The 25,546-nt window shown below is 42.0% G+C and overlaps 1 protein-coding gene across 1 annotated transcript in view; it reads left to right on the top strand.

Annotated features, from left to right (window-relative positions):
- The window catches only part of prkn (parkin RBR E3 ubiquitin protein ligase), an 80,292-nt gene that overhangs the window by 24,817 nt on the left and 29,929 nt on the right, over positions 1–25,546 (top strand). The window contains exons 5-7 of the mRNA XM_041866274.1: positions 1,889–1,972; positions 2,107–2,222; positions 13,987–14,123. Of these exons, the coding sequence (XP_041722208.1) occupies positions 1,889–1,972; positions 2,107–2,222; positions 13,987–14,123 (337 nt within the window). The remainder of the gene's footprint in view (positions 1–1,888; positions 1,973–2,106; positions 2,223–13,986; positions 14,124–25,546) is intronic.

The raw sequence follows: 25,546 nt of genomic DNA, 5'->3' as shown, positions 1-25,546 counted from the left end.
AAGGCACGCAGGATCCCCTCCCTCTCTCTCCCTGCTTCCTCCCACCCAACAGGGAGTAATGATTTTCTTAACCTTTTCAGAGGCTTATTAAGACCGCTGTCAGAATGTTTAAATGCTTATGCTAATGAGTGGCTTGCAGGCAGAACAGAGGAGGATGGGGGGGGAGAATCGTCCCAAAACAGGATAAGGATGCACCAAATAAGGATGCACCAAGCAACCAATGTCTGAACCAGCATGTGCTCTGTTGAGGAGGGCTGGACCAGCAGCTCTTCCTCATGAGGCCGGAGAGGCTGAACACATGCAGGGGTCTCTGACTTTTACACTGCAGTACTGAGGGCCTGGCAGCTGCTAAGGGCCACACAAGAGGGGGGGGTGGCGCCTGTGCCGTGGGAGGAGCCAATTTTCCACAACCCACAGATCCCTTTACATTTACGTCATTTAGCAGACGCTCTTATCCAGAGCGACTTACAAATAGGTGCATTCACCTTATAGCCAGTGGGATAACCACTTTACAATGTTTATTTATTTATTTTTTTTTGGGGGGGGGGGTAGAAGGATTCAGCAGGGAGGAGAATGTGGCAAAGAGCTTCCTAGGGTTAGAGGGGATGCTTGGAATTTAGAGTGGTAGAAAGTGGCCTTAGCAGCAGAAACAGATGAAGAAAATGTAGAGAGGAGGGAGTGAAAAGATGCCAGGTCTGCAGGGAGTCTAGTTTTCTTCCATTTCCGCTCAGCTGCCCGGAGCTCTGTTCTGTGAGCTCGCAATGAGTCATCAAGCCACGGAGCTGGAGGGGAGGACCGGGCCGGCCGGGAGGATAGGGGACATAGAGAGTCAAAGGATGCAGAAAGGGAGGAGAGGAGGGTTGAGGAGGCAGAATCAGGAGATTGGAGGGAGAAGGATTGAGCAGAGGGAAGAGATGATAGGATGGAAGAGGAGAGAGTAGCGGGAGAGAGAGAGCGAAGGTTGCGACGGCGAATTACCATCTGTGTAGGGGCAGAGTGAGGAGAGGGAGAGAGAAAAGGATACAAAGTAGTGGTCGGAGACTTGGAGGGGAGTTGCAGTGAGATTAGTAGGTCTGTTCGTTCAGCCACCCTGCAGAGACGTTTAATGGCATGGCAGCAGGCATCAAGAGACTAGCTGACCTACGGCTGCCAGGAATCGAGGGTGGAAAACCCCCCAAGAGTTGGCACAGAAGGCAGGAATAGGGATGGGCATTCAAAATGCCACAACAGCAGACAGTGCGCAGTTGTTTCCAGGGTGCGATCCCGGTAGCTTTTGGCTAACAGTTGCCTAGGCTAACAGCAACAGTGAAAGAGAAGTCTGGTCAGGGGACATCCATTGGAGGGTAATACGTTGAGCCCTGGCTACCAATAGCTGGTTGGCTCGGGTTGACCCCGGAGTCAGGGCGGGGTGTCCGTTTTGTGCAATAACAGTTTTTTATGTGCCCGGGTAATGCCATTACTGTTTCTGTTGGACTGTCTGTCTGTGAGGTTGGGGGTGATCTTCTCTGTGGAGATGTTTGTGATGGGGCTCAGGTATTCAAGCAGTGAAAGGGCCAAATGTGTTTTGTTGAACTTTTTGTTTGGCCAGGCCAAGTTGGCCATAGGTTGAATTTGAGTTTTATACAATTATTAACAGTTCGGAGATGTTTCAGGAGGTATGGGTGCTCATGGGGGCTGTCTGTATGGCTAGAGAGGAGGGGTTGTAATGTGGTGCTGTATTGTATTGTGCTGTGTTGTATACTGTGTAATGGGTTTGTGTGTGGAGGTTGTGGTGGCACGTAATATGTTTTTGTGTGTGTGTGTGGGGGGGGGGGTTTTAGTGTAATGAGGGTGTCTCATTAAAGTAATACAAAAAGCAAAAAGTCTCTCTCTCTCTCTCTTCCCCCAGGGCCCGTCATGTTGGGACGATGTCCTCCTCCCAGAGCGTATCCATGGCGTCTGTCAATCAGAGGGTTGCCTTGGCAGGGTAGCGGTAAGACTAGTGAACTATCCACCACCACCTCAAACCCCCTCACTGCCACCACAACTGAATTACAATCTCATAACATGACCACACCTCTACCAAACATCATGTAGCTCCCTCTATCTCTTATCTGCCTTCCATAGGAGTTTTACCTGAAGTGTGCTGCCCACCCCACCTCTGATGATGACACGTCTGTGGCCCTGGACCTCGTCATGCCCAATGTGCGGGATGTCCCATGCATTGCCTGCACAGATATCATGTAAGTACGTGTACAATATTGTCTGTGCAGCCTGTATATCAGCCTAATATAAACAGCATGTTTAAAATGAAAGCAATAGACCGATTTAGGCTTACACACACTCACACACACACGCTTGCAGGCAGGTAGACAGACGCACACCCCTGGCCCTGTCTCTCCCTCCTGCAGTCTCTCCCTCTTGCAATCAGTGGCTCCAGACAAACAAAGCTGTGATTCTGTCAGTGTGGCATATAACAGATGAAGGTCAGCCTCCCCATCCCTGTGATGACGGCGGCCATACTGTCACTGCCTCACCCACAGAGGACAAAAGAAGGGAGGGCCAGTCCGTCACCTGCTGCCCACAACCGATACAATGGAGCCCAATCACAGACGCCATCATCTCAAATCAAGGACTCGCCACTACGATCGTGATTGAAGTGGGGCCGTACAATTACCCTCCTGAGTGAAGCTTTGTTTTCCCTGGTGCTCCTCTCGCCTTGCTGCCGCCACTTAGCACAATCAGCTCCTTGGTTTGTTTAAAAGGGCAAACGGATGAGAAAACCACAGCCGCAGAGTTACTACTGTAAGACTACTACTGGGGTGTTTCTCAATATGTATACTACCGTTCGTTCTCCGAGGACATTCTCTTGCAAACGTTCTTGGGAGGACGAGAGTGTGGAGAACGCATACAATTGTACATTTGAGAAGCACTGCGCACTCCCCTGCTACTGAATTACCTTTGACCAATACAGATGAAACAAGATAACTACATAAAGCAAATGCAAGCTTGCAACTTCATAATTATCAGCTAGCTATATGTGAATTGTGTTAATCTAGATAGCTAGCTAGTTGAACATGTAAAAAAACAACCTACAACTAATGTTATGAAAGGTAGATGGCCAATGTTAGCTACGAATTCTTCGTAGGTAGGTAGCTAGCTACCAATACTTTGTCAGATAGCCTGCTGTCTAAGGATATTCTAGGCAGTTAAACATGCCAAAATGAACACAGTATGTATTTATTAACATGTTAAGATAAAGTATTGTAGTCAGGCAGGAGTTCATTTTCTATCGCTTCAGCTCAAAACCAACCGCCATTGTTTTCCAAAAAATGTGCGTTGTTTGTTACGTGGTTGCATCATATTACGTCAACAATCCTGGGAATATTTCAGTTAACGCTTGCATTGATGCATGCTTTGAAATGTGTACGAACGAAGTATGCATCTGAGATCTTTCAGAAGTAACAAGATGTGCTTTGGCTGAGTGAGTGGGTGGTTGCTAGGCCTCTTGAGTGCAATATGTACAGTAGGTGCTGTATGGGAGCGAGTTCGACCGAGGAGCGGCGAAGGTCTGAAGGATTTCTCTGGCTGGGGTTGGACTGGCTTAGTTTTTAAAATGTATTTAGGCGTTACTCAACCAGGTAAGTTAATTGAATCATTTATGTAATTTGCAATTAATGGTGTGAAGCAATACATGAAGTCAAGTGGAGATGTTGGTGAGAGACATAGTCTGTGAGAAGAGGGTAAGAATGACAGATATGTGATGGAGAGACAAAGAGAACAGGTGAGGAACAGAATATGGATATAGAGAAAGAGAGAGGGAGACCACACTCACCTGCGTCGATGTTACTCAGTTACTGTGTCAGTCGTGAACGGTTTCACCCGCTCTCGCTCAGTATCCCTAGCCCCTCTGTCTTTGTAGCAGCCATGATATTATCAGAACTCCTCAGAGACCTCCAGTCTCTCACTGCTGCTTTTCCTGGAGGGGACTATCTGTTTTCCCCTGCCTCCCGCACTAAATAAATCCCCCCTGTGGGGCTATGATAGAACAAAACACGCACACGCGCGTGAAACATATGCTTACATTGCCAAAGCAAATGAAATAGATAATGAACAAAAGTGTAAACAATCAAAAATGAACAGTAAATGTCACACTCACAAAAGTTTCAAAGGAATAGAGACAAGTCAAATGTCATATTATGGCTATGTGCAGTGTAATAACGATGTACAAAAGGGAAAATAAGTAAACATATACAGTGAGCACCATAATTCATTGGACAGTGACCATTTTTTTGTTATTTGGGTTGTGTACTCTAGCACTTTGAGTTTGAAAGAATACAATGACAATGAGGGTGAAGTGCAGACTGTCAGCTTTAATTTGAGGGTATTTTCATACATATAGGATGAACCGTTTAGAAATTATAGAAGCTTTTGTACATGGTCCCCCCCATTTTCAGGCATAAAAAAACATTGGACAGTTTAACATAATGTAGAATAAAGTAATCATTGTTCATATTTGGTCGCATATCCTTTGTATGCAATGACTGCTTGAAGTCTGCGATGCATCGACATCACCAGACGCTGGGTATCTTCCCTGGTGATGCTCTGCCAGGCCTGTACTGCAGCCATCTTCAGTTCCTGCTTGTTTCGGGGACTTATTTCCTTCAGTCTCCTCTTCAGCATGTAAAATGCATGTTCAATTGGATTCGATCCGGTGATTGACTCGGCCAGTCAAGGATTTTCCACTTTTTGGCCATCAAAAACCCCTTCGTTGCTCTAGCAGTATGTTTAGGGTCATTGTCTTGTTGCATGATGAAGTGCCGTCCAATGAGTTTGGAGGCATTTGGTTTTATCTGAGCAGATATAATATTTCTGTCAACTTCAGAATTCATTGTTCTACTTCTGTCTGCAGTCACATCATTGATGAAGACAAGTGAGCCTGTTCCACTGGCAGCCATACAGGCCCAAGCCATAACACCCCCTCCACCATGTTTTCATGTTAATGATGAACCAAACTGTTGACTTGGGCATGGCATGGGTTTTTGCAATGTTCCTGATTGATTGATTTTCATTTCTGAGCCTTATGACGGCCAGCTTCATTTGCATCGACACTGCTGTCTTCCTCATGTTGTCACACCCCAACAACAACCTCCAAAGGCAATAGCAAAGTCTAGAATCAATACTATTCATCAACAGCTCTCCTGCATTCACTAACGACACAAATTATTACACCTGCCTAAAGACACACATCTGTGAAGCCAATTTAACAAATACTTGTAGTACCTTAAAATGGGGGGACCATGTACAAAAGGTGCTGTCATTTCTAAACGGTTCATCCGATATGTATGAAAATACCCTCAAATTAAAGCTGACGGTCTGCACTTCACCCTCATTGTCATTGTATCCTTTCAAACTCAAAAAATGGTCACTGTCCAATGAATTATGGTGCTCACTGTATATATATATATATATATATATATATATATATATATATATACACACACATACAGTTGAAGTCGGAAGTTTACATACACCTTAGCCAAATACATTTAAACTCAGTTTTTCACAATTCCTGACATTTAATCTTAGTAAAAATTCCCTGTCTTAGGTCAGTTAGGATCACCATTTTATATTAAGAATGTAAAATGTCAGAATAATAGTAGAGAGAATTATTTATTTCAGCTTTTATTTATTTCATCACATTCCCAGTGGGTCAGAAGTTTACATACACTCAATTAGTATTTGGTAGCATTGCCTTTAAATTGTTTAACTTGGGTCAAATGTTTCGGGTAGCCTTCCACAAGCTTCCCACAATAAGTTGGGTGAATTTTGGCCCATTCTTCCTGACAGAGCCGGTGTAACTGGGTCAGGTTTGTAGGCCTCCTTGCTCGCACACGCTTTTTCAGTTCTGCCCACAAATGTTCTATAGGATTGAGGTCAGGGCTTTGTGATACCTTGACTTTGTTGTCCTCAAGCCATTTTGCCACAACTTTGGAAGTATGCTTGGGGTCATTGTCCATTTGGCTTTAACTTCCTGACTGATGTCTTGAGATGTTGCTTCAATATATCCACATAATTTTCCTTCCTCATGATGCCATCTATTTTGTGAAGTGCACCAGTCCCTCCTGCAGCAAAGCACCCCCACAGCATGATGCTGCCACCCCCGTGCTTCACGGTTGGGATGGTGTTCTTCGGCTTGCAAGAACCTCCTTTTTCATCCAAACATAACGATGGTCATTATGGCCAAACAGTTCTATTTTTGTTTAGTCAGACCAGAGGACATTTCTCCAAAAAGTACGATCTTTGTCCCCATGTGCAGTTGCAAACCGTAGTCTGGCTTTTTTATGGTGGTTTTGGAGCAGTGGCTTCTTCCTTGCTGAGCAGCCTTTCAGGTTATGTCGATATAGGACTTGTTTTACTGTGGATATAGATACTTTTGTACCTGTTTCCTCCAGCATCTTCAAAAGGTCCTTTGCTGTTGTTCTGGGATTGATTTGCACTTTTCGCACCAAAGTATGTTCATCTCTAGGAGACAGAACACGTCTCCTTCCTGAGTGGTATGACGGCTGCGTGGTCCCATGGTGTTTATTTTATACTTGCATACTATTGTTTGTACAGATGAACGTGGTACCTTCAGGCGTTTGGAAATTGCTCCCAAGGATGAAGCAGACTTGTGAAGGTCTATAATATTTTTTCTGAGGTCTTGGCTGGTTTCTTTTGATTTTCCCATGATGTAAAGAGGCACAGAGTTTGAAGGTAGGCCTTGAAATACATCCACAGGTACACCTCCAATTGACTCAAATGATGTCAATTAGCCTATCAGAAGCTTCTAAAGCCATGACATCATTTTCTGGAATTTTCCAAGCTGTTTAAAGGCACAGTCAACTTAGTGTATGTGGGTCATTCTACAGATTCGGTGACATTTCAGTATTGTCAGTGTCCCAAGATGTACTAGTGTTATAACTTGTCAGAACATTTATCAAACTACACTTAAATTACAACATTTCAAAGTTTTACATGTTTTTAATATGGAGTAGAGAATATGATTTTAAACAGAGATGAATTTCAATACTTATATGTTTGCTTTTCTTAGGAGTATTAAGAATTTCGCCTGTCTCTATTGACCATCATGCAAATGGCGTGACTCATTTTGAGTACACAGTGTTAAATAATAATGCTTTTTTTTTGTTAAATTAATTGTATATGCCCCCTTATTATGCATAATCCATTTTCTCAGCATAAGACATTTTATTTTCTGAGAAATTCAGGCTTTTACCCCTGTCCTTGTATTTCTTTCAACCCCGTAACGCAACAATACCCCCCACTCACAATTAAATAATGGTTTGATCCTGTGGACATCATTTATGAGGAAGTGACATCATACAAGTCTTCAGAGAAGCCTGGTGTGACAAGTGGTAAGCTGCTCTCTCACTTTTTATAAATATTTCATGTTTTTTAAGCACATATGGGCTTTGTCAATCTCAGGTATTCAACTCTGTTGGGGGGGGGGAATTCATAGTTAAGATTTTACCAATAATTGTTTTTATAGCTATGAAGTATAACAATGTCTTTTGTTGAATAAGGCCATGTGGCACACTGCTAGCTGCTAGCATCCCGAATTAGCAACAGATTAGCACAAAATCTTCAACCCTGTCACATTCAACCCCATCACATTTTTCAATGTTACGGGGTTGAATGGCTGTTACAGGGTTGAATAGCTGTTAAATCTTAGCAATATTTAATGTATATTGCTTAATACCAATCATATTTTCTTGTTGAATGTTTGTTGTTTACGGTTTTACAGTATCAACTAAAAGTACGAGGAATTTTTGAAAATAATAACTTTAAAAAAGTGACAATTAATTTGTTCTCTCTCCTATATACATTGACATATTTAGGAGTATTATCTGCAAGTTCATGTTCATTTTACTACATAGTGATTAAAAGGATACAATATTTAGTCTTGAAGAGTAAGCAGGTCATTGACTTGACCTTGACCTACAATTTCAGATTCAACAATGGAAAAAACAGCAGCAGAAAGGAAACACACATAGAGAGGAAGGTGAGGGACATCCGCGCGCCGGTGGTCAGGTAATTCTCCTGGAAATGTAAGATCTTTAAGACACGAGGTGGTGGTGGTCATGGACACACAATCAACAGAAAATAAAGTTTTGTTGCTTTAAAGCATAATTTGGCAATGCATGAAAAGACTAGAGAATGTAAATGAAGACTAGTCTAAAAAGACATACAGTATACTGCCTTGGCAACTGGTGCGTGAGGGGTTCATGTTCACTAGCCGACTGGTTTGTACTGACATATTTAGGAGTATTATCTGCAAGTTCACGTTCATTTTACTACATAGTGATTAAAAGGATACAGTAATTAGTTTTGGAGAGTAAACTGGTCATTGACTTGACCTTGACCTACAATTTCAGATTCAACAATGGCAAAAACAGCAGCAGAAAGGCAAAGAGAGTACAGGGCAAGAAGAAATGCTGATCCAGAACGAAGGGAAAAGTACCTCAGGAGTGAACGCATGAGATGGACAAAAGATGTTTTAGCAGGAAAGAAGAAAGGAATAGGAGATCTAGATAAGAGAGGTCAAAAGATGAGGAGAAAGGGATGGAGAAAAGCGAAGGAGCGGCAAAAGCAAAGGGAAATGGCTGTTAATACTATTGCCACCCCTCCACAAAGTCCTGATAGAGACGTGGTGATGTCACATGAGCCCACAAGGTTAGGAAAAAGATTGTGTGTGTGTGTGTGTGTGAGAGAGAGAGAGAGAGAGAGAGAGAGAGAGAGAGAGAGAGAGAGAGAGAGAGAGAGAGAGAGAGAGAGAGAGAGAGAGAGAGAGAGAGAGAGAGAGAGAGAGAGAGGAGAGAGAGAGGAGAGAGAGAGAGAGAGAGAGAGAGAGAGAGAGAGAGAGAGAGAGAGAGAGAGAGAGAGAGAGAGAGAGAGAGAGAGAGAGAGAGAGAGAGAGAGAGAGAGAGAGAGAGAGAGAGAGAGAGAGAGAGAGAGAGAATAGGAGTGCAAAGGAGTGCATACAAATATGATTTCTGGTAACTTTGTACACTATTTCTTCAAAACTGCTTAGACATATTCACATTGTAATAGTATCCTTAACATTTATTTATACTGCTTATGAACTTACCTTGTTATGATTTGATACAATAAATAAAATTGAATTGAATTGTCTATTTGTTTGTTTTAGACAATCTGTGAAGGGGAAGAAGAAATCAAGAAAGACAAAAGACAAATTGAGAAAGCAGGTAGCTGATTTACAGAAATGTCTTGATGAAGAAAGGAGGGCCAAAGAAAAGTACAAAAAAAAGGCTCCAGCGTTTAGAAAAGAAGACTTCGTCAAAATCCACAGCTGTACCAAGTGATGTCAGAAGATCTGCGCTGCATCACACAGCACTCGTTGCTCAAATAAAGGAGCATTATAAAAATGCAAAAACTGAACGAGAGAAGCAAATTATATCCAGAGTAGTGGCAGGTAACATTATTAAGAAGTATAGACTGCAATCATTTTCAGAGTCTGCTTTGGGTTTTTTCAAAGAAACGCTGGAAGCTCACAGGCAGTGTATCTACATTTCAAAGAAAGAAAATCTCAAACTTTGTGGACATCAAGAAGAGGGTGAGGGATTTCTTCACACGTGATGATATCAGTAGAATGACCACTGGCAAAAAGCAAACTAAAACAAAGAACAAACAGAAGATGCAGAAGAGGTTGTTACTGTTATTAGTTCATTATTGTGTTTTACTCTGTCTAGCTTTCATCTACATTCTTTAGATTTTAAAAACTATGTTGACAGTAGGTTTAAAAATGTTTAAAAAATGGCAACATGTTAGTGATCTCAAAAGATAAAACATATGACACGTGATGCTTTTCACTCAACCCTGTTACATGATTTTCAACCCTGTTGCGGTGCATTCATCCCTGTTACGAGATTATTTTTTAAAATTTTTGCATTAAATACACAAAATATAACATCAATAGTGTTTTTATTGTGTGTATTAAATCAGGGTAAATAAGGCTATTTCAATTTTGTCAGGAATTACGCAGCATTCTTGCACATTTCTTGCGAAAATGTGGAGTTAGATTAGAAATTTCTTCATCGTAAACTGGAAAGGATGGTGCTGGTCAGTTTTTCTTGATTTTCTCTTTAAGTACAATATGCCATTATTTACAAGGGACATCTAAACTGTGAGATTATGCCAGAAGCTGATCTCAAGCTTATTGGAAAAATGAATAGTTGAATAACAAAATGACTGTGACGGGGTTGAATTAAATTGGGACTTGTTTGAGAAAATAATACAGAATAATAACTTAATACTCTACATTGAGATGGGAAAAGGTATTTTCTATCAAGTACACACATTACTTTGTCACATCAAATAAAAAAAAGCTTAAGATTTTAATGTTCATTGTTTCATCCTCCTCAATCACAAAAGGCACCGAATCTGTAGAATGACCCATGTACACTTCTGACCCACTGAAATTGTGATACAGTGAATTATAAGTGAAATAATCTGTCTGTAAATAATTGTTGGAAAAATTACTTGCGTCATGCACAAAGTAGATGTCCTAACTGACTTGCCCAAACTATAGTTTGTTAACAAGAGATTTGTGGAGTGGTTAAAAAACGAGTTTTAATGACTCCAACGTAAGTGTATGTAAACTTCCGACTTCAACTGTATTTACACAGTACCAATCAAAAGTTTGAACACACCTACTTATTCAAGGTTTTTTCTTTATTTTTACTATTTTCTACATTGTAGAAAAATAGTGAAGACATCAAATTATGAAATAACATATATGGAATCATGTAGTAACCAAATATTTTGTATTTGAGATTCTTCAAATAGCCACCCTTTGCCTTGATGACAGCTTTGCATACTCTTGGCATTCTCTCAACCAGCTTCATGAGGTAGTCACCTGGAATGCATTTCAATTAACAGGTGTGCCTTGTTAAAAGTTAATTTGTTAATGCAAGTGTTTTGCCAATCAGTTCTTTTGTGACAAGGTAGGGGGTGTATACAGAAGATAGCCCTATTTGGTAAAAGACCAAGTCCATATTATGGCAAGAACAGCTGAAATAAGCAAAGAGAAACGACAGTGCATCATTACTTTAAGACATGAAGGTCAGTCAATACGGAACATTTCAAGAACTTTTAAAGTTTCTTTAAGTGCAGTCGCAAAAACCATCAAGCGCTATGATGAAACTGGCTCTAATGAGGACCGCCACAGGAATGGAAGACCCAGAGTTACCTCTGCTGCAGAGGATACGTTCATTAGAGTTACCAGCCTCAGAAATTGCAGCTCAAATAAATGCTTCACATAGTTCAAGTAACAGGCACATCTCAACATCAGCTGTTCAGAGAGGACTGCATGAATCAGTCCTTCATGGTCGAATTGCTGCAAAGAAACCACTACTAAAGACACCAATAAGAAGAAGAGACCTGCTTGGGCTAAGAAACACGAGCAATGGACATTAGACCGGTGGAAATGTGTCCTTTTAATCTGGAGTCCAAATTTGAGATTTTTGGTTCAACCGCCGTGTCTTTGTGAGACGCGGTGTGGGTGAACGGATGATCTCCGAATGTGTATTTCCCACCGTAAAGCATGGAGGAGGAGGTGTTATGGTGTGGGGGTGCTTTGCTGGTGACACTGTCTGTGATTTATTTAGAATTCAAGGCTCACTTAACCAGCATGGCTGCCACAGCATTCTACAGTGATATGCCATCCCATCTGGTTTGGGCTTAGTGGGACTATCATTTGTTTTTCAACAGGACAATGACCCAACACACCTCCAGGCTGTGTAAGGGCTATTTGACCAAGAAGGAGAGTGATGGAGTGCTGCATCAGATGACCTGGCCTCCACAATCCCCCGACCTCAACCCAATTGAGATGGTTTGGGATGAGTCGGACCGCAGAGTGAAGGAAAAGCAGCATATGCTCAGCATATGTGGGTACTCCTTCAAGACTGTTGGAATAGCATTCCAGGTGAAGCTGGTTGAGATAATGCCAAGAGTGTGCAAAGCTGTCATCAAGGCAAAAGGTGGCTTTTTAAATAATCTCAAATATAAAATATACAGTGAGGGGAAAAAAGTATTTGATCCCCTGCTGATTTTGTACATTTGCCCACTGACAAAGAAATGATCAGTCTATAATTTTAATGGTAGGTTTATTTGAACAGTGAGAGACAGAATAACAACAAATAAATCCAGAAAAACGCATGTCAAAAATGTTATAAATTGATTTGCATTTTAATGAGGGAAATAAGTATTTGACCCCCTCTCAATCAGAAAGATTTCTGGCTCCCAGGTGTCTTTTATACAGGTAACGAGCTGACATTAGGAGCACACTCTTAAAGGGAGTGCTCCTAATCTCAGTTTGTTACCTGTATAAAAGACACCTGTCCACAAAAGCAATCAATCAATCAGATTCCAAACTCTCTACCATGGCCAAGACCAAAGAGCTCTCCAAGGATGTCAGGAACAAGATTGTAGACCTACACAAGGCTGGAATGGGCTACAAGATCATCGCCAAGCAGCTTGGTGAGAAGGTGACAACAGTTGGTGCGATTATTCGCAAATGGAAGAAACACAAAAGCAATCACAAAAAAACACACAAAAAAAAACACAAAAGACCTGTCAATCTCCCTCGGCTTGGGGCTCCATGCAAGATCTCACCTCATGGAGTTGCAATGATCATGAGAACGGTAAGGAATCAGCCCAGAACTACACGGGATAATCTTTTAAATGATCTCAAGGCAGCTGGGACCATAGTCACCAAGAAAACAATTGGTAACACCCTACGCCGTGAAGGACTGAAATCCTGCAGCGCCCGCAAGGTCCCCCTGGTCAAGAAAGCACATATACATGCCCGTCTGAAGTTTGCCAATGAACATCTGAATGATTCAGAGGAGAACTGGGTGAAAGTGTTGTGGTCAGATGAGACCAAAATCGAGCTCTTTGGCATCAACTCAACTCGCCATGTTTGGAGGAGGAGGAATGATGCCTATGACCCCAAGAACATCATCCCCACCGTCACACATGGAGGTGGAAACATTATGCTTTGGGGGTGTTTTTCTGCTAAGGGGACAGGACAACATCACCGCATCAAAGGGACGATGGACGGGGCCTTGTACCGTCAAATCTTGGGTGAGAACCTCCTTCCCTCAGCCAGGGCATTGAAAATGCGTCGTGGACCCAAAACACACGGCCAAGGCAACAAAGGAGTGGCTCAAGAAGAAGCACATTAAGGTCCTGGAGTGGCCTAGCCAGTCTCCAGACCTTAATCCCATAGAAAATCTGTGGAGGGAGCTGAAGGTTCGAGTTGCCAAACGTCAGCCTCAAAACCTTAATGACTTGGAGAAGATCTGCAAAGAGGAGTGAGACAAAATCCCTCCTGAGATGTGTGCAAACCTGGTGGCCAACTACAAGAAACGTCTGACCTCTGTGATTGCCAACAAGGGTTTTGCCGTCAAGTACTAAGTCATGTTTTACAGAGGGGTCAAATACTTATTTCCCTCATTAAAATGCAAATCAATGTATAACATTTTTGACATGCGTTTTTCTGGATTTTGTTGTTGTTATTCTGTCTCTCACTGTTCAAATAAACCTACCATTAAAATTATTGACTGATAATTTCTTTGTCAGTGGGCAAACGTACAAAATCAGCAGGGGATCAAATACTTTTTTCCCCTCACTGTATTTTGATTTGTTTAATACTGTTTTCTTTACTACATGATTCCATATGTGTTATTTCATAGTTTTGATGTCTTCGCTTTTATTCTACAATGTAAAATATAGTAAAAATAAAGAAAAACCCTTGAATGAGTAGGCGTATCCAAACTTTTGATTGGTAGTGTGTGTGTGTGATATATATATATATATATATATATATATATATATATATATATATATATATATATATATATATAAAATAAATAAACATATCTCTCTCATTGCTGTGAAATGTCTCTGTGTCTGTCCTCTCTGTAGGAGTCCAGTGTTGGTGTCCCAGTGTCCAGACCGTCATGTCATTTGTCTAGACTGCTTCCACATGTACTGTGTGACCCGCCTCAACGAGAGACAGTTCATCCACCACCCAGATGTCGGCTACTCACTTCCCTGTGCAGGTAAACTTGTGTGAATGTAAGTCAGTTGCGCTATTGAGTTCTGCCAAAAGACTATGAGTTGTGGTAAGATTGTGTAAGTTGTGGTCCGACTGTGTTGTGTGTGTGTGTGTGCGCGCGCGCGCATGCCCGGGTGCTAGTTGTGATAAGACTGTGTGAGGGGCCTGTCAGTGATGGATTGTGGCTGCTCCCAGGCTGCAGCGAGGGGAGATGGTGTCAGAGCTCTGTCCTCACAGGCACACACAGACTGCCCCTCTCCCTGCCCCCCTCTGTGCCCTCCTGCCCCAGGACATCCGTTAGTGCCATTGTGTAATGGGTCTCTAGGGAAGGCCACTGTCCCTCCACCACTGACAGCACCCTCACTCTCTCTCTCTGTTTCTCTATATCTTTCTCTCTCTCTCGCTCTCTCTGTTTCTCTCGCTCTCGCTCTCTCTCCCTCTCTCTCTGTTTCTCTATATCTTTCTCTCTCTCTCGCTCTCTCTGTTTCTCTCTTGCTCTCTCTGTTTCTCTCTCGCTCTCTCTGTTTCTCTCTCTCTCTCTCTCGCTCTCTCTCCCTCTCTCTCTGTTTCTCTATATCTTTCTCTCTCTCTCTCGCTCTCTCTGTTTCTCTCTCGCTCTCTCTGTTTCTCTCTCGCTCTCTCTGTTTCTCTCGCTCTCGCTCTCTCTCCCGCTCTCTCTGTTTCTCTATATCTTTCTCTCTCTCTCTCTCTCTCTCTCGCTCTCTCTGTTTCTCTCTCGCTCTCTCTGTTTCTCTCTCTCTCTCTCTCCCTCTATATATTTCTCTCTCTCTCTCTCTCTGTTTCTCTCTCGCTCTCTCTGTTTCTCTCTCGCTCTCTCTGTTTCTCTTTCTCTGTTTCTCTCTCTCTCTCTTTCTCTCTCTCTCTCTCTTTCTCTCTCTCTCTCTCTCTCTCTCTCTCCCTCTATATCTCTCTCTCTCTCTCTCTCTCTCTGTTTCTCTCTCGCTCTCTCTGTTTCTCTCTCGCTCTCTCTCTCTCTGTCCTTCACTTTACTATTTCCCCTCCCCCTCACTTCCTCACTTCTGTTTCTCTCCCTATCATTGCCTGTTCTCTTTCTTCTCCTCACTTATTCCTGTCTTTTTTCTTCTTACTCACACAAGAGAGGGACACTTATGTTGGAGTTTGCTCACTTTGATATCCACACTCTTTCTTCTCAATGCCAGATGCGGCTTTGTAAAGTGGATGTGTCTCTCTCTGCGTTTAGCAGGTGTTTGAGACTGGGTATGTTTTAGGCTTGGATATGGAATTGTGTGTGTACATGCATGCATGCGTTCGTGTGTGTGTGTGCTTGTGTATGCAACAACTACACTCTGTGGCCCGTGTGCCAAGCGGCATTCCTAGTCTGTTTGTTCAGGCGATCGTCACTGTTTGTGCGTCTGCTGACAGGAGATTGGGCAGAAAGGTCAGACTTCACCCTCAAATGCCATTTTTAAATAACTTTTAACAGCCCAGCCAAAGCACACTTGTCCAAAAGGCATGGATGAAAGGAGAAAACACAAGTTGCAAGCTGAATTTGAAATAAAGATTGGCCAAACCGATAAAGAGTTTGTGCTAGGAAGGCTGAAGCAGCTTTTCTCTGAGAAAACTAAGCCGGAGCCAGAAGAAGACCTAACCTTCTTTCGAGATGAGGTTTTAACACACAACTATATTACAGGGTTCAAAGACATAAAACCCTGCCGAATATCTCAGTTTTAACATTCACACAGAGCATTTGCTCTTTAAAGGTAACTTTAGCTATCTGCATAATATCCCTATACCCTCTCTCCTTCTTTTTATATATCTCTAACTCCTTGATTTCTATCCTGTCACCCTCCTCTCTCGACCATTTTTGAGCTGTCAGGAGCTGTAACGTCTTTGAGTGACAAGTAGTGTGAGACGATGATTCTCTGTTTCCCTATTTTCTCTCTTTCATGATTATTGCCTACAGTAGTATTTCCAACAGCAACAGTGAAACCTTAGAGTCTGTCTCTCTGATAGGCTCCCTCTCTAAGGGGGTCAGAGGTTAAGACTCAATCTTGTCCTCCCTCCAAGGGGACTCAGCGGGGGGTCATTCTGTCAAGCAAACACTATCACACACACACACACACACACACACACAGGAATTGTACAGTCGGCAGTACTAACAAACCTTCTTCATACATGCACTGTGTTGCACTGTCAAATACTGGGGGATACATTGGGGGTTGTCACAAGGTGCCAGGATTCATTTCCTGCCCTGTCTCTTTGTGGTCTCTGGACGCGGATGGTGACCCGGGTGGATGTTAAACATGCTAAGCCAGCCAGTCGGCTGGGGTAGAGGGAAGATAAGGTGGAATTGCACCTGTTGGACTCAGCGCTTGACACTTTATCAGCAAGTGAGAAATGTCCATAAATACCAGCCAGTGCCTGTAGCCTCTACCGCGCAACACAAGGCACAGTCTCTGTAATAGCACAGATACCGAGATACAAAGTCCCATAAAAAACCTATCTACCCCTGATTCATATTCTTGTGAGGACAGGGAACTACTGGTGGCATATTATTCTGTATGGTCCCATATCTGTCTTGGATTAATATTTTCATGGACATATGCATTTGCTTTAGCAATATAATCATGTAAAAAAACCTATCTGCTCTTGATTAATATTCCTTTTGGGCCCTGTATCTGCATTTAGATGTATATTCCTGGGAGAATTTATATATGCTCCAGATAAGTATTGGTGCAAGAAACGTGCATCGGCTGTAGATTGATACTCCTGTGAAGACCTTTATCTGCTATGGATTAATATTCCTGTGAGGAACCAAGATCTGCTGTTGATTAATATTCCTGTAACCACACACATACAGTTGAAGTCGGAAGTTTACATACACCTTAGCCAAATACATTTCAACTCAGTTTTTCACAATTCTTGACATTTAATCCTAGTAAGAATTCCCTGTCTTAGGTCAGTTAGGATCACCACTTTATTTGGAGAATGTGAAATGTCAGAATAATAGTAGAGAGAATTATTTATTTCAGCTTTTATTTCTTTCATCACATTCCCAGTGGATCAGAAGTTTACATACACTCAATTAGTATTTGGTAGCATTGCCTTTAAATTGTTTAACTTGGGTCAAACGTTTCGGGTAGCCTTCCACAAGCTTCCCACAATAAGTTGGGTGTATTTTGGCCCATTCCTCCTGACAGAGCTGGTGTAACTGAGTCAGGTTTGTAGGCCTCCTTGCTCGTACACGCTTTTTCAGTTCTGCCCACAAATGTTCTATAGGATTGAGGTCAGGGCTTTGTGATGACCACTCCAATACCTTGACTTTGTTGTCCTTAAGCCATTTTGCCACAACTTTGGAAGTATGCTTGGGGTCATTGTCCATTTGGAAGACCCGTTTGCGACCAAGCTTTAACTTCCTGACTGATGTCTTGAGATGTTGCTTCAATATATCCACATAATTTTCCTTCCTCATGATGCCATCTATTTTGTGAAGTGCACCAGTCCCTCCTGCAGCAAAGCACCCCCACAGCATGATGCTGCCACCCCCGTGCTTCACGGTTGGGATGGTGTTCTTCGGCTTGCAAGAACCCCTTTTTTCCTCCAAACATAACGATGGTTATTATGGCCAAACAGTTCTATTTTTGTTTCATCAGACCAGAGGACATTTCTCCAAAAAGTACGATCTTTGTCCCCATGTGCAGTTGCAAACCGTAGTCTGGCTTTTTTATGGTGGTTTTGGAGCAGTGGCTTCTTCCTTGCTGAGCGGCCTTTCAGGTTATGTCGATGTTGGACTCTTTTTACTGTGGATATAGATACTTTTGTACCTGTTTCCTCCAGCATCTTCACAAGGTCCTTTGCTGTTGTTCTGGGATTGCTTTGCACTTTTCGCACCAAAGTCCGTTCATCTCTAGGAGACAGAACGCGTCTCCTTCCTGAGCGGTATGACGTCTGCGTGGTCCCATGGTGTTTATACTTCCGTACTATTGTTTGTACAGATGAACGTGGTACCTTCAGGCGTTTGGAAATTGCTCCCAAGGATGAACCAGACTTGTGGAGGTCTACACATTTTTTTCTGAGGTCTTGGCTGATTTCTTTTGATTTTCCCATGATGTCAAGCAAAGAGGCACTGAATTTGAAGGTAGGCCTTGAAATACATCCACAGGTACACCTTCAATTGACTCAAATGATGTCAATTAGCCTATCAGAAGCTTCTGAAGCCATTACATCATTTTCTGGAATTTTCCAAGCTGTTTAAAGGCATAGTCAACTTAGTGTATGTAAACTTCTGACCCACTGGAATTGTGATACAGTGGATTATAAGTGAAATAATCTATGTTTAAACAATTCTTGGAAAAATTACTTGTGTCATGCACAAAGTAGATGTCCTAACCGACTTGCCAAAACTATAGTTTGTTAACAAGACATTTGTGGAGTGGTTGAACAACAACTTTTAATGACTCCAACCTAAGTGTATGTAAACTTCCGACTTCAACTGTGTGTGTATATATATATACAGTGGGGCAAAAAAGTATTTAGTCAGCCACCAATTGTGCAAGTTCTCCCACTTAAAAAGATGAGAGAGGCCTGTAATTTTCATCATAGGTACACGTCAACTATGACAGACAAATTGAGAAAAAAAAATCCAGAAAATCCCATTGTAGGATTTTTAATGAATTTATTTGCAAATTATGGTGGAAAATAAGTATTTGGTCACCTACAAACAAGCAAGATTTCTGGCTCTCACAGACCTGTAACTTCTTCTTTAAGAGGCTCCTCTGTCCTCCACTCGTTACCTATATTAATGGCACCTGTTTGAACTTGTTATCAGTATAAAAGACACCTGTCCACAACCTCAAACAGTCACACTCCAAACTTCACAATGGCCAAGACCAAAGAGCTGTCAAAGGACACCAAAAACAAAATTGTAGACCTGCACCAGGCTGGGAAGACTGAATCTGCAACAGGTAAGCAGCTTGGTTTGAAGAAATCAACTGTGGGAGCAATTATTAGGAAATGGAAGACATACAAGACCACTGATAATCTCCCTCGATCTGGGGCTCCATGCAAGATCTCACCCCGTGGGGGTCAAAATGATCACAAGAACGGTGAGCAAAAATCCCAGAACCACACGGGGGGGACCTAGTGAATGACCTGCTGAGAGCTGGGACCAAAGTAACAAAGCCAACCATCAGTAACACACTACGCCGCCAGGGACTCAAATCCTGCAGTGCGAGACGTGTCCCCCTGCTTAAGCCAGTACATGTCCAGGCCCGTCTGAAGTGCATTTGGATGATCCAGAAGAGGATTGGGAGAATGTCATATGGTCAGATGAAACCAAAATATAACTTTTTGGTAAAAACTCAACTCGTCATGTTTGGAGGACAAAGAATGCTGAGTTGCATCCAAAGAACACCATACCTACTGTGAAGCATGGGGTTGGAAACATCATGCTTTGGGGCTGTTTTTCTGCAAAGGGACCAGGACGACTGATCCGTGTAAAGGAAAGAATGAATGGGGCCATGTATCGTGAGATTTTGAGTGAAACCCTCCTTCCATCAGCAAGGGCATTGAAGATGAAACGTGGCTGGGTCTTTCAGCATGACAATGATCCCAAACACACCGCCCGGGCAACGAAGGAGTGGCTTCGTAAGAAGCATTTCAAGGTCCTGGAGTGGCCTAGCCAGTCTCCAGATCTCAACCCCATAGAAAATCTTTGGAGGGAGTTGAAAGTCTGTGTTGCCCAGCGACAGCCCCAAAACATCACTGCTCTAGAGGAGATCTGCATGGAGGAATGGGCCAAAATACCAGCAACAGTGTGTGAAAACCTTGTGAAGACTTACAGAAAACGTTTGACCTGTGTCATTGCCAACAAAGGGTATATAACAAAGTATTGAGAAACTTTTGTTATTGACCAAATACTTATTTTCCACCATCATATGCCAATAAATTCATTAAAAATCCTACAATGTGATTTTCTGGAATTTTTTTTCTAATTTTGTCTGTCATAGTTGACGTGTACCTATGATGAAAATTACAGGCCTCTCTCATCTTTTTAAGTGGGAGAACTTGCACAATTGGTGGCTGACTAAATACTTTTTTTCCCCACTGTATATATATATATATATATATATATATATATATATATATATACTATATATTTATATTCCGGACTCCTCACGTTGCTCTTTCTAATATTTATATATTTCTTAATTCATTTATTTACATTTTTGGGGATTTGCGTGTATTGTTTTGTATTATTATTTATTATTGCACTGTTGGAGCTAGGAACATAAACATTTTGCTACACCCGTGATAACATCTGCAAAATATGTGTACGCGACCAATACATCTTGATTTGATGTCATTGAGAAAACAGAAAGGTGTCAATGTTTTTTTTCGCATACATCCTTTCTGAATTTAAAGTAATCCAAGAAGTAATCATCTAGTTTTTCAAAAGTATCTCTAATCTGATTACAATATTTTTGTTGCCAACCGTTTGTGTCTGTGAGTGAGAGTGAGCATTGAAGAAATGAGTAAAAGAGTGAATATTGAGATGGAAGACTCCTGCTCAGACTCCAGCTCCTCTAGAGATGACTGTTCTATTCCAGTGAGGGCTCTCTACCCCACCCCATCCCCATCTATCCGGCCCCCTGTGCTATCTTCCTGCCTTTCAACTCCAGAACCTCAAAGCCCATCTCTCGGCTGCACAGCTCTTGTTCTTTTTTGTTTAATGTATTATGGGATAAGATATGGAGGATTTTCAGGAGGGGAAATCTTAAATAATAGAAGACAAAACAGCCCCCAATCCACAGGGATAAATGATGGCTGAAATGGGAGACAAAGCACAGACGTGGTATAGTATAGCCTTGTCTTAACTCAATCACTGACACTGGACTAGAACAGTAGAATACAGACAGTATTACAGGGTATGATTCCTGTTCTAGGTGCACGACTGACAGTGTTTTGGTGTTTAGGTGTTTGTTGATCAGTGTGTGTTTGTGTCCCTCACCTGAGTCATGGCCTTGTTGACCGATCTGTTGGCTGATTTCAACGGAGAGATGGGCTGTCTACAGTGTGTGTGTGTGTGTGCATGTGGGTGTCTGCATATACTTGTGTATGTGCATGCATGCATATACACTGAGTGTACAAACATTAAGAACACCTTCCAAATATTGAGTTGCGTCTCCCCTTTTGCCCTCAGAACAGCCTCAATTTGTCAGGGCATGGACAGGGATGCCGGCCTATGTTGAGTCCAATCTTTCCCACAGTTGTGTCAAGTTGGCTTGATGTCCTTTGGGTGGTGGACCATTCTTGATACACATGGGAAACTATTGAGTGTGAAAAACCCAGCAGCGTTGCAGTTCTTGACACAAACCGATGCGCCTGGCACCTACTACCATACCCCGTTCAAAGGCACTTAAATATTTTGTCTTGCCCATTCACCGTCTGAATGGCCACATACACAATCCATGTCTCAATTGCCTTAAGACTTAAAAAGTATTCTTTAACCCGTCTCCTCACTTTTATCTACACTGATTTGAAGTGGATTTAACAAGTGACATCAATAAGGGATCATAGCTTTCGCCTGGATTCACCTGGTCATGGAAAGAGCAGGTGTTCTTAAGGTTTTGTACACTCAGTGTATATGTTTGTGTTTGTGTGTGTGTGTGCTGTCTCTGTCTTGCTGGTGGCATTAGAGTCTCATCAGAGCGGTGGATGGCGCAGGCTCCATTAATCCTCATCATGGTGGCTGTCAGGCCTGCGAGGGCGCAGCGCGCCACACACTCCTTAATCAAATACATAATTAGCCGATAATTAGTAGATTGGAAATGTGGATTGAAAAAACAAAACAAAAAACAGTTATACTTCCACCATCTGAGGGGCCAGATTGATGTGCAATCTGCCCATGTGTTTGGCTGACAGGAACAGGCAGGGATGGTGGGAGGGAGGCAGGGATGGAGTGTGTGTGTGTGTGTGTGAAGTACACACTGTTTGTGTTCAGGCATACTATTCCTGTGGGGTTCTAGTGGAAGTGTTCACTGTGGAGGAGCTGAGGGGAGGGACCAGGGGTGAAGGTGTGTTTGTGTGTGTGGTGACCCTCTCTTTTGTCTCTGCCTCAGCCTTCCACAAAGAGGAGGACAAAAACGCTAAGAGAGATGGAGTGAGGGAGGGAGAATTAGAGATAAGCAAATAGGGAGTGAGAGAAGAGACATCTAGTGAAAAGAGAATAGAGTGCATGTGAAAGTATGTCGGACAGAGATTGAAGAAAGGTAAAATGGATCAATAGACAGTAATTGAAAAAGAGAAATGTTGATTGTGAAGATGGATTCTCAAGGTGAGCTTGTTGAGGGAGTGGTAGGCAAACGGCCACTTATGTCGGATGTTGGTCGGGCTGGCTGGCTCAGTGTGATATGTATGTATATTGATCCTTCTAACCAGCTTTTGTTTTATCTAGTCTGTGTATTATTTGTCATTCATAACATTGTTTCTGGGTGGGTAGCTTAGTGGGTAAGAGCGTTGTGCCAGTAACCGAAAGGTCGCTGGTTCTAATCCCCGAGCCGACTAGGTGAAAAATCTGTCGATGTGCCCTTAAGCAAGGCACTTAACCCTAATTGCTCCTGTAAGTCGCTCTGGATAAGAGCGTCTGCTAAATGACTAAAATGTAAATGTAAATGTAATATGCATAATTTAACAGCAAAAAAAACTGTGGCATCACAAGGTAGCATCACAAAAACGTAATCACTCGCTTGTCACAATAAATGGTCACATTTAATGTGTAACCATTGAAATAGAATTTTACTTGAATTCTGTGTTTTGCTTTTTAGAGAAATAGCACAATAGATTAGGTCAGTTGGACCAAAACCTGTGGGGGATAGGTCCAGAATCTCCTCATTGCCGCCCAAATAGGCTATTGTTTATATGTGTATTTCATACTATACTAGGGTAAAAAGTTTATAATGCTTGAATGGATGTCATCCCCAATACATGTTCATGACATCGTCACCAATCAACAGCATTGCACTTAAAAACGACTGCAACTTCCACAACTGATTTCTAAATGGCTAACTATGTTACCAGCTTATCAGAACGGGAGCATTAAGCAAAAAAATAAATCTAAACTTGAAAGGACAACTTCAAAATGAAGCGAACCAACACAGCCAAATATATCCAAATTAGATTTCAGTAACAACATTGTAGCCATGTTAGAACACAAATGACGGATTTGACAAATATCCACTTTGTTAGTACAGCTTATTTAAATGTGCAAATGTTGCACGCACACACACACATTTCTATTTTCTCATTATTGTCATTGATTGAATACTGTCCTCTCGTAGGCACTTGTCTGTGTGCCCAGCTACCCTTCATGGAGGAGAATGAAATAAAAAATGAGATTTGGAGACCTTCAATCCTCCTTTATCAGTGGCCGGAAGCTTGAGGCTGAAATGCGGCACGCACCTCTATCTGCTGAGGAGACACTAACCCCACTTTTATGAGTATTGATTCAGAGCACACTTTATGAAAAAGGCCCATTTTTGTTTTCTGTTTCAGCTAGTTATTAAAGTGGAAATTGAGTTATAATTCTGATGGATTTTCCCAACATTTCTGTGTCCGGTTGAATTCTTCCTCTCTCAGTGAACGTGACCTGCTCTTTTTACATGAACGTGACCAGCTTTTTTAAGCCTTTAATTAAGCAGGGAGTCAAATGAGCCCTGCAGAATACAAAATTACAAAAATCAAATATGAAATGCAATCAATAAATAATAACAATCAATCAAACATTTAAGCCAAACAGTTTCCCCAACAGTTTCCTTAGCTTCCCCTAAAGTTTCCCAATCTATCAAGACATCAAAGTAAATTACAAAAACACGTACACCAGGTCTCCACCATTCTTTTCTTCTTCACATTTTAATCATTTAGCAGACGCTCTTATCCAGAGCGACTTACAGTAGTGAGTGCATACATTTTGGTACTTTTTCATACTGGTCCCCCGTGGGAATCAAACCCACAACTAGGGCTGTTACGGTGACCGTATTACCGCTACACACCGGCGGTCACGAGTCATGAAGGCAGTCAAATTTCACGTGACCGTTTAGTCATGGTAATTAGGCTTCTCCAAGCTCTGACGCTGCTGATGGTCATTAGTAGCCTACCAAACTTGCTAACTGCCTGGTACTCAGCACTCTATTGTCCCTCTAATCACTCTGACATCAATGCAAATGTAATCGAAAATCTAATCAAACACTTAATGGGAGCCCATAAGCTCATGTTGCGCAACATTTCTATAGGCTATGCAATTGTGAGAGAAAACAGAGTGATGGCCTCTATTAAAAAGAGGAGGATCCTATCAGCTTTTTATAGGCTAGGCCTACTATAATTATTTCTCAACTTTCCTAATATTAAGCACATTGCTTCTATTTACAACAGGAGTATAGCCTATCTGGCTGGCATGAAACAGAACCATGGGAAAAGCATCCTCCTTTCGCTATTTAAGTGCATAGCTGACATGTATTTTTTTCCGCTGCCCCTGTTTCGAGACAGGTGCATGATAATGGTCCATTCTAAATCAAAACAAATTTCACACATATCATTTATAATAATATAATATGCCATTTAGCAGACGCTTTTATCCAAAGCGACATTTTTACGTATGGGTGGTCCCGGAGATCGAACCCACTACCCTGGCGTTACAAGCGCCGTGCTCTACCAATTGAGCTACAGAGGACCACTGTCATTGTCATTTATATTATTTAGTATATGTAAAGACAAGATTAAATCAAGAATAGTGTGATTGGTGACAATGTTAGCCTATCACTTGTGAATGATATATTATCACTTGTGAATGATGCCCAGCTTAAGGCAAGAAACAGCTAATGCTTTTTTTTGCGACTTTTTCTAGTCATAGTCGCACACTTCATGTAGCCTAGCCCATAGGCCTATATGTTTTCATAAGGTTTATATCACAACTAAAATGGCCAAATAACTTCTTAAAATGAAGCACATTAATACGCTTTACAACGGGTGTAGAGCCTAACTGGCATACGTACACACATACACAGCGCGTGAGTTTCAAATTTGGGGAAGATCATTTTCACCATAAAAATGCACCTTTATAATAAAAGCATTACATGCATAATCGCATTTGTGGTCACCTTTAAGAATGGTGTTTTCCTGCTAATGGAACATTTGTGCTTATAGCCTACTGCCGTGTGCGCATTGCTGCACTTATAATGTGAAGAAATAGCCTAATTGTTTATCAACATTTTAAGCTAAACGTTCTCATCTGTTATGTTTTACATTTACATTTTTTGTCATTTAGCAGACACTCTTATCCAGAGCGACTTACAGTTAGTGAGTGCATACATTCATTTTTTTCATACTGGCCCCCCGTGGGAATCGAACCCACAACCCTGGCGTTGCAAGCGCCATGCTCTCCCAACTGAG

Source organism: Coregonus clupeaformis, chromosome 37, assembly GCF_020615455.1.
Source record: "Coregonus clupeaformis isolate EN_2021a chromosome 37, ASM2061545v1, whole genome shotgun sequence".
In the NCBI taxonomy this organism is placed as follows: Eukaryota; Metazoa; Chordata; class Actinopteri; order Salmoniformes; family Salmonidae; genus Coregonus; species Coregonus clupeaformis.
Note: the sequence above shows the minus strand (reverse complement) of the source record. Positions and strands in the feature narration are given on the sequence as shown.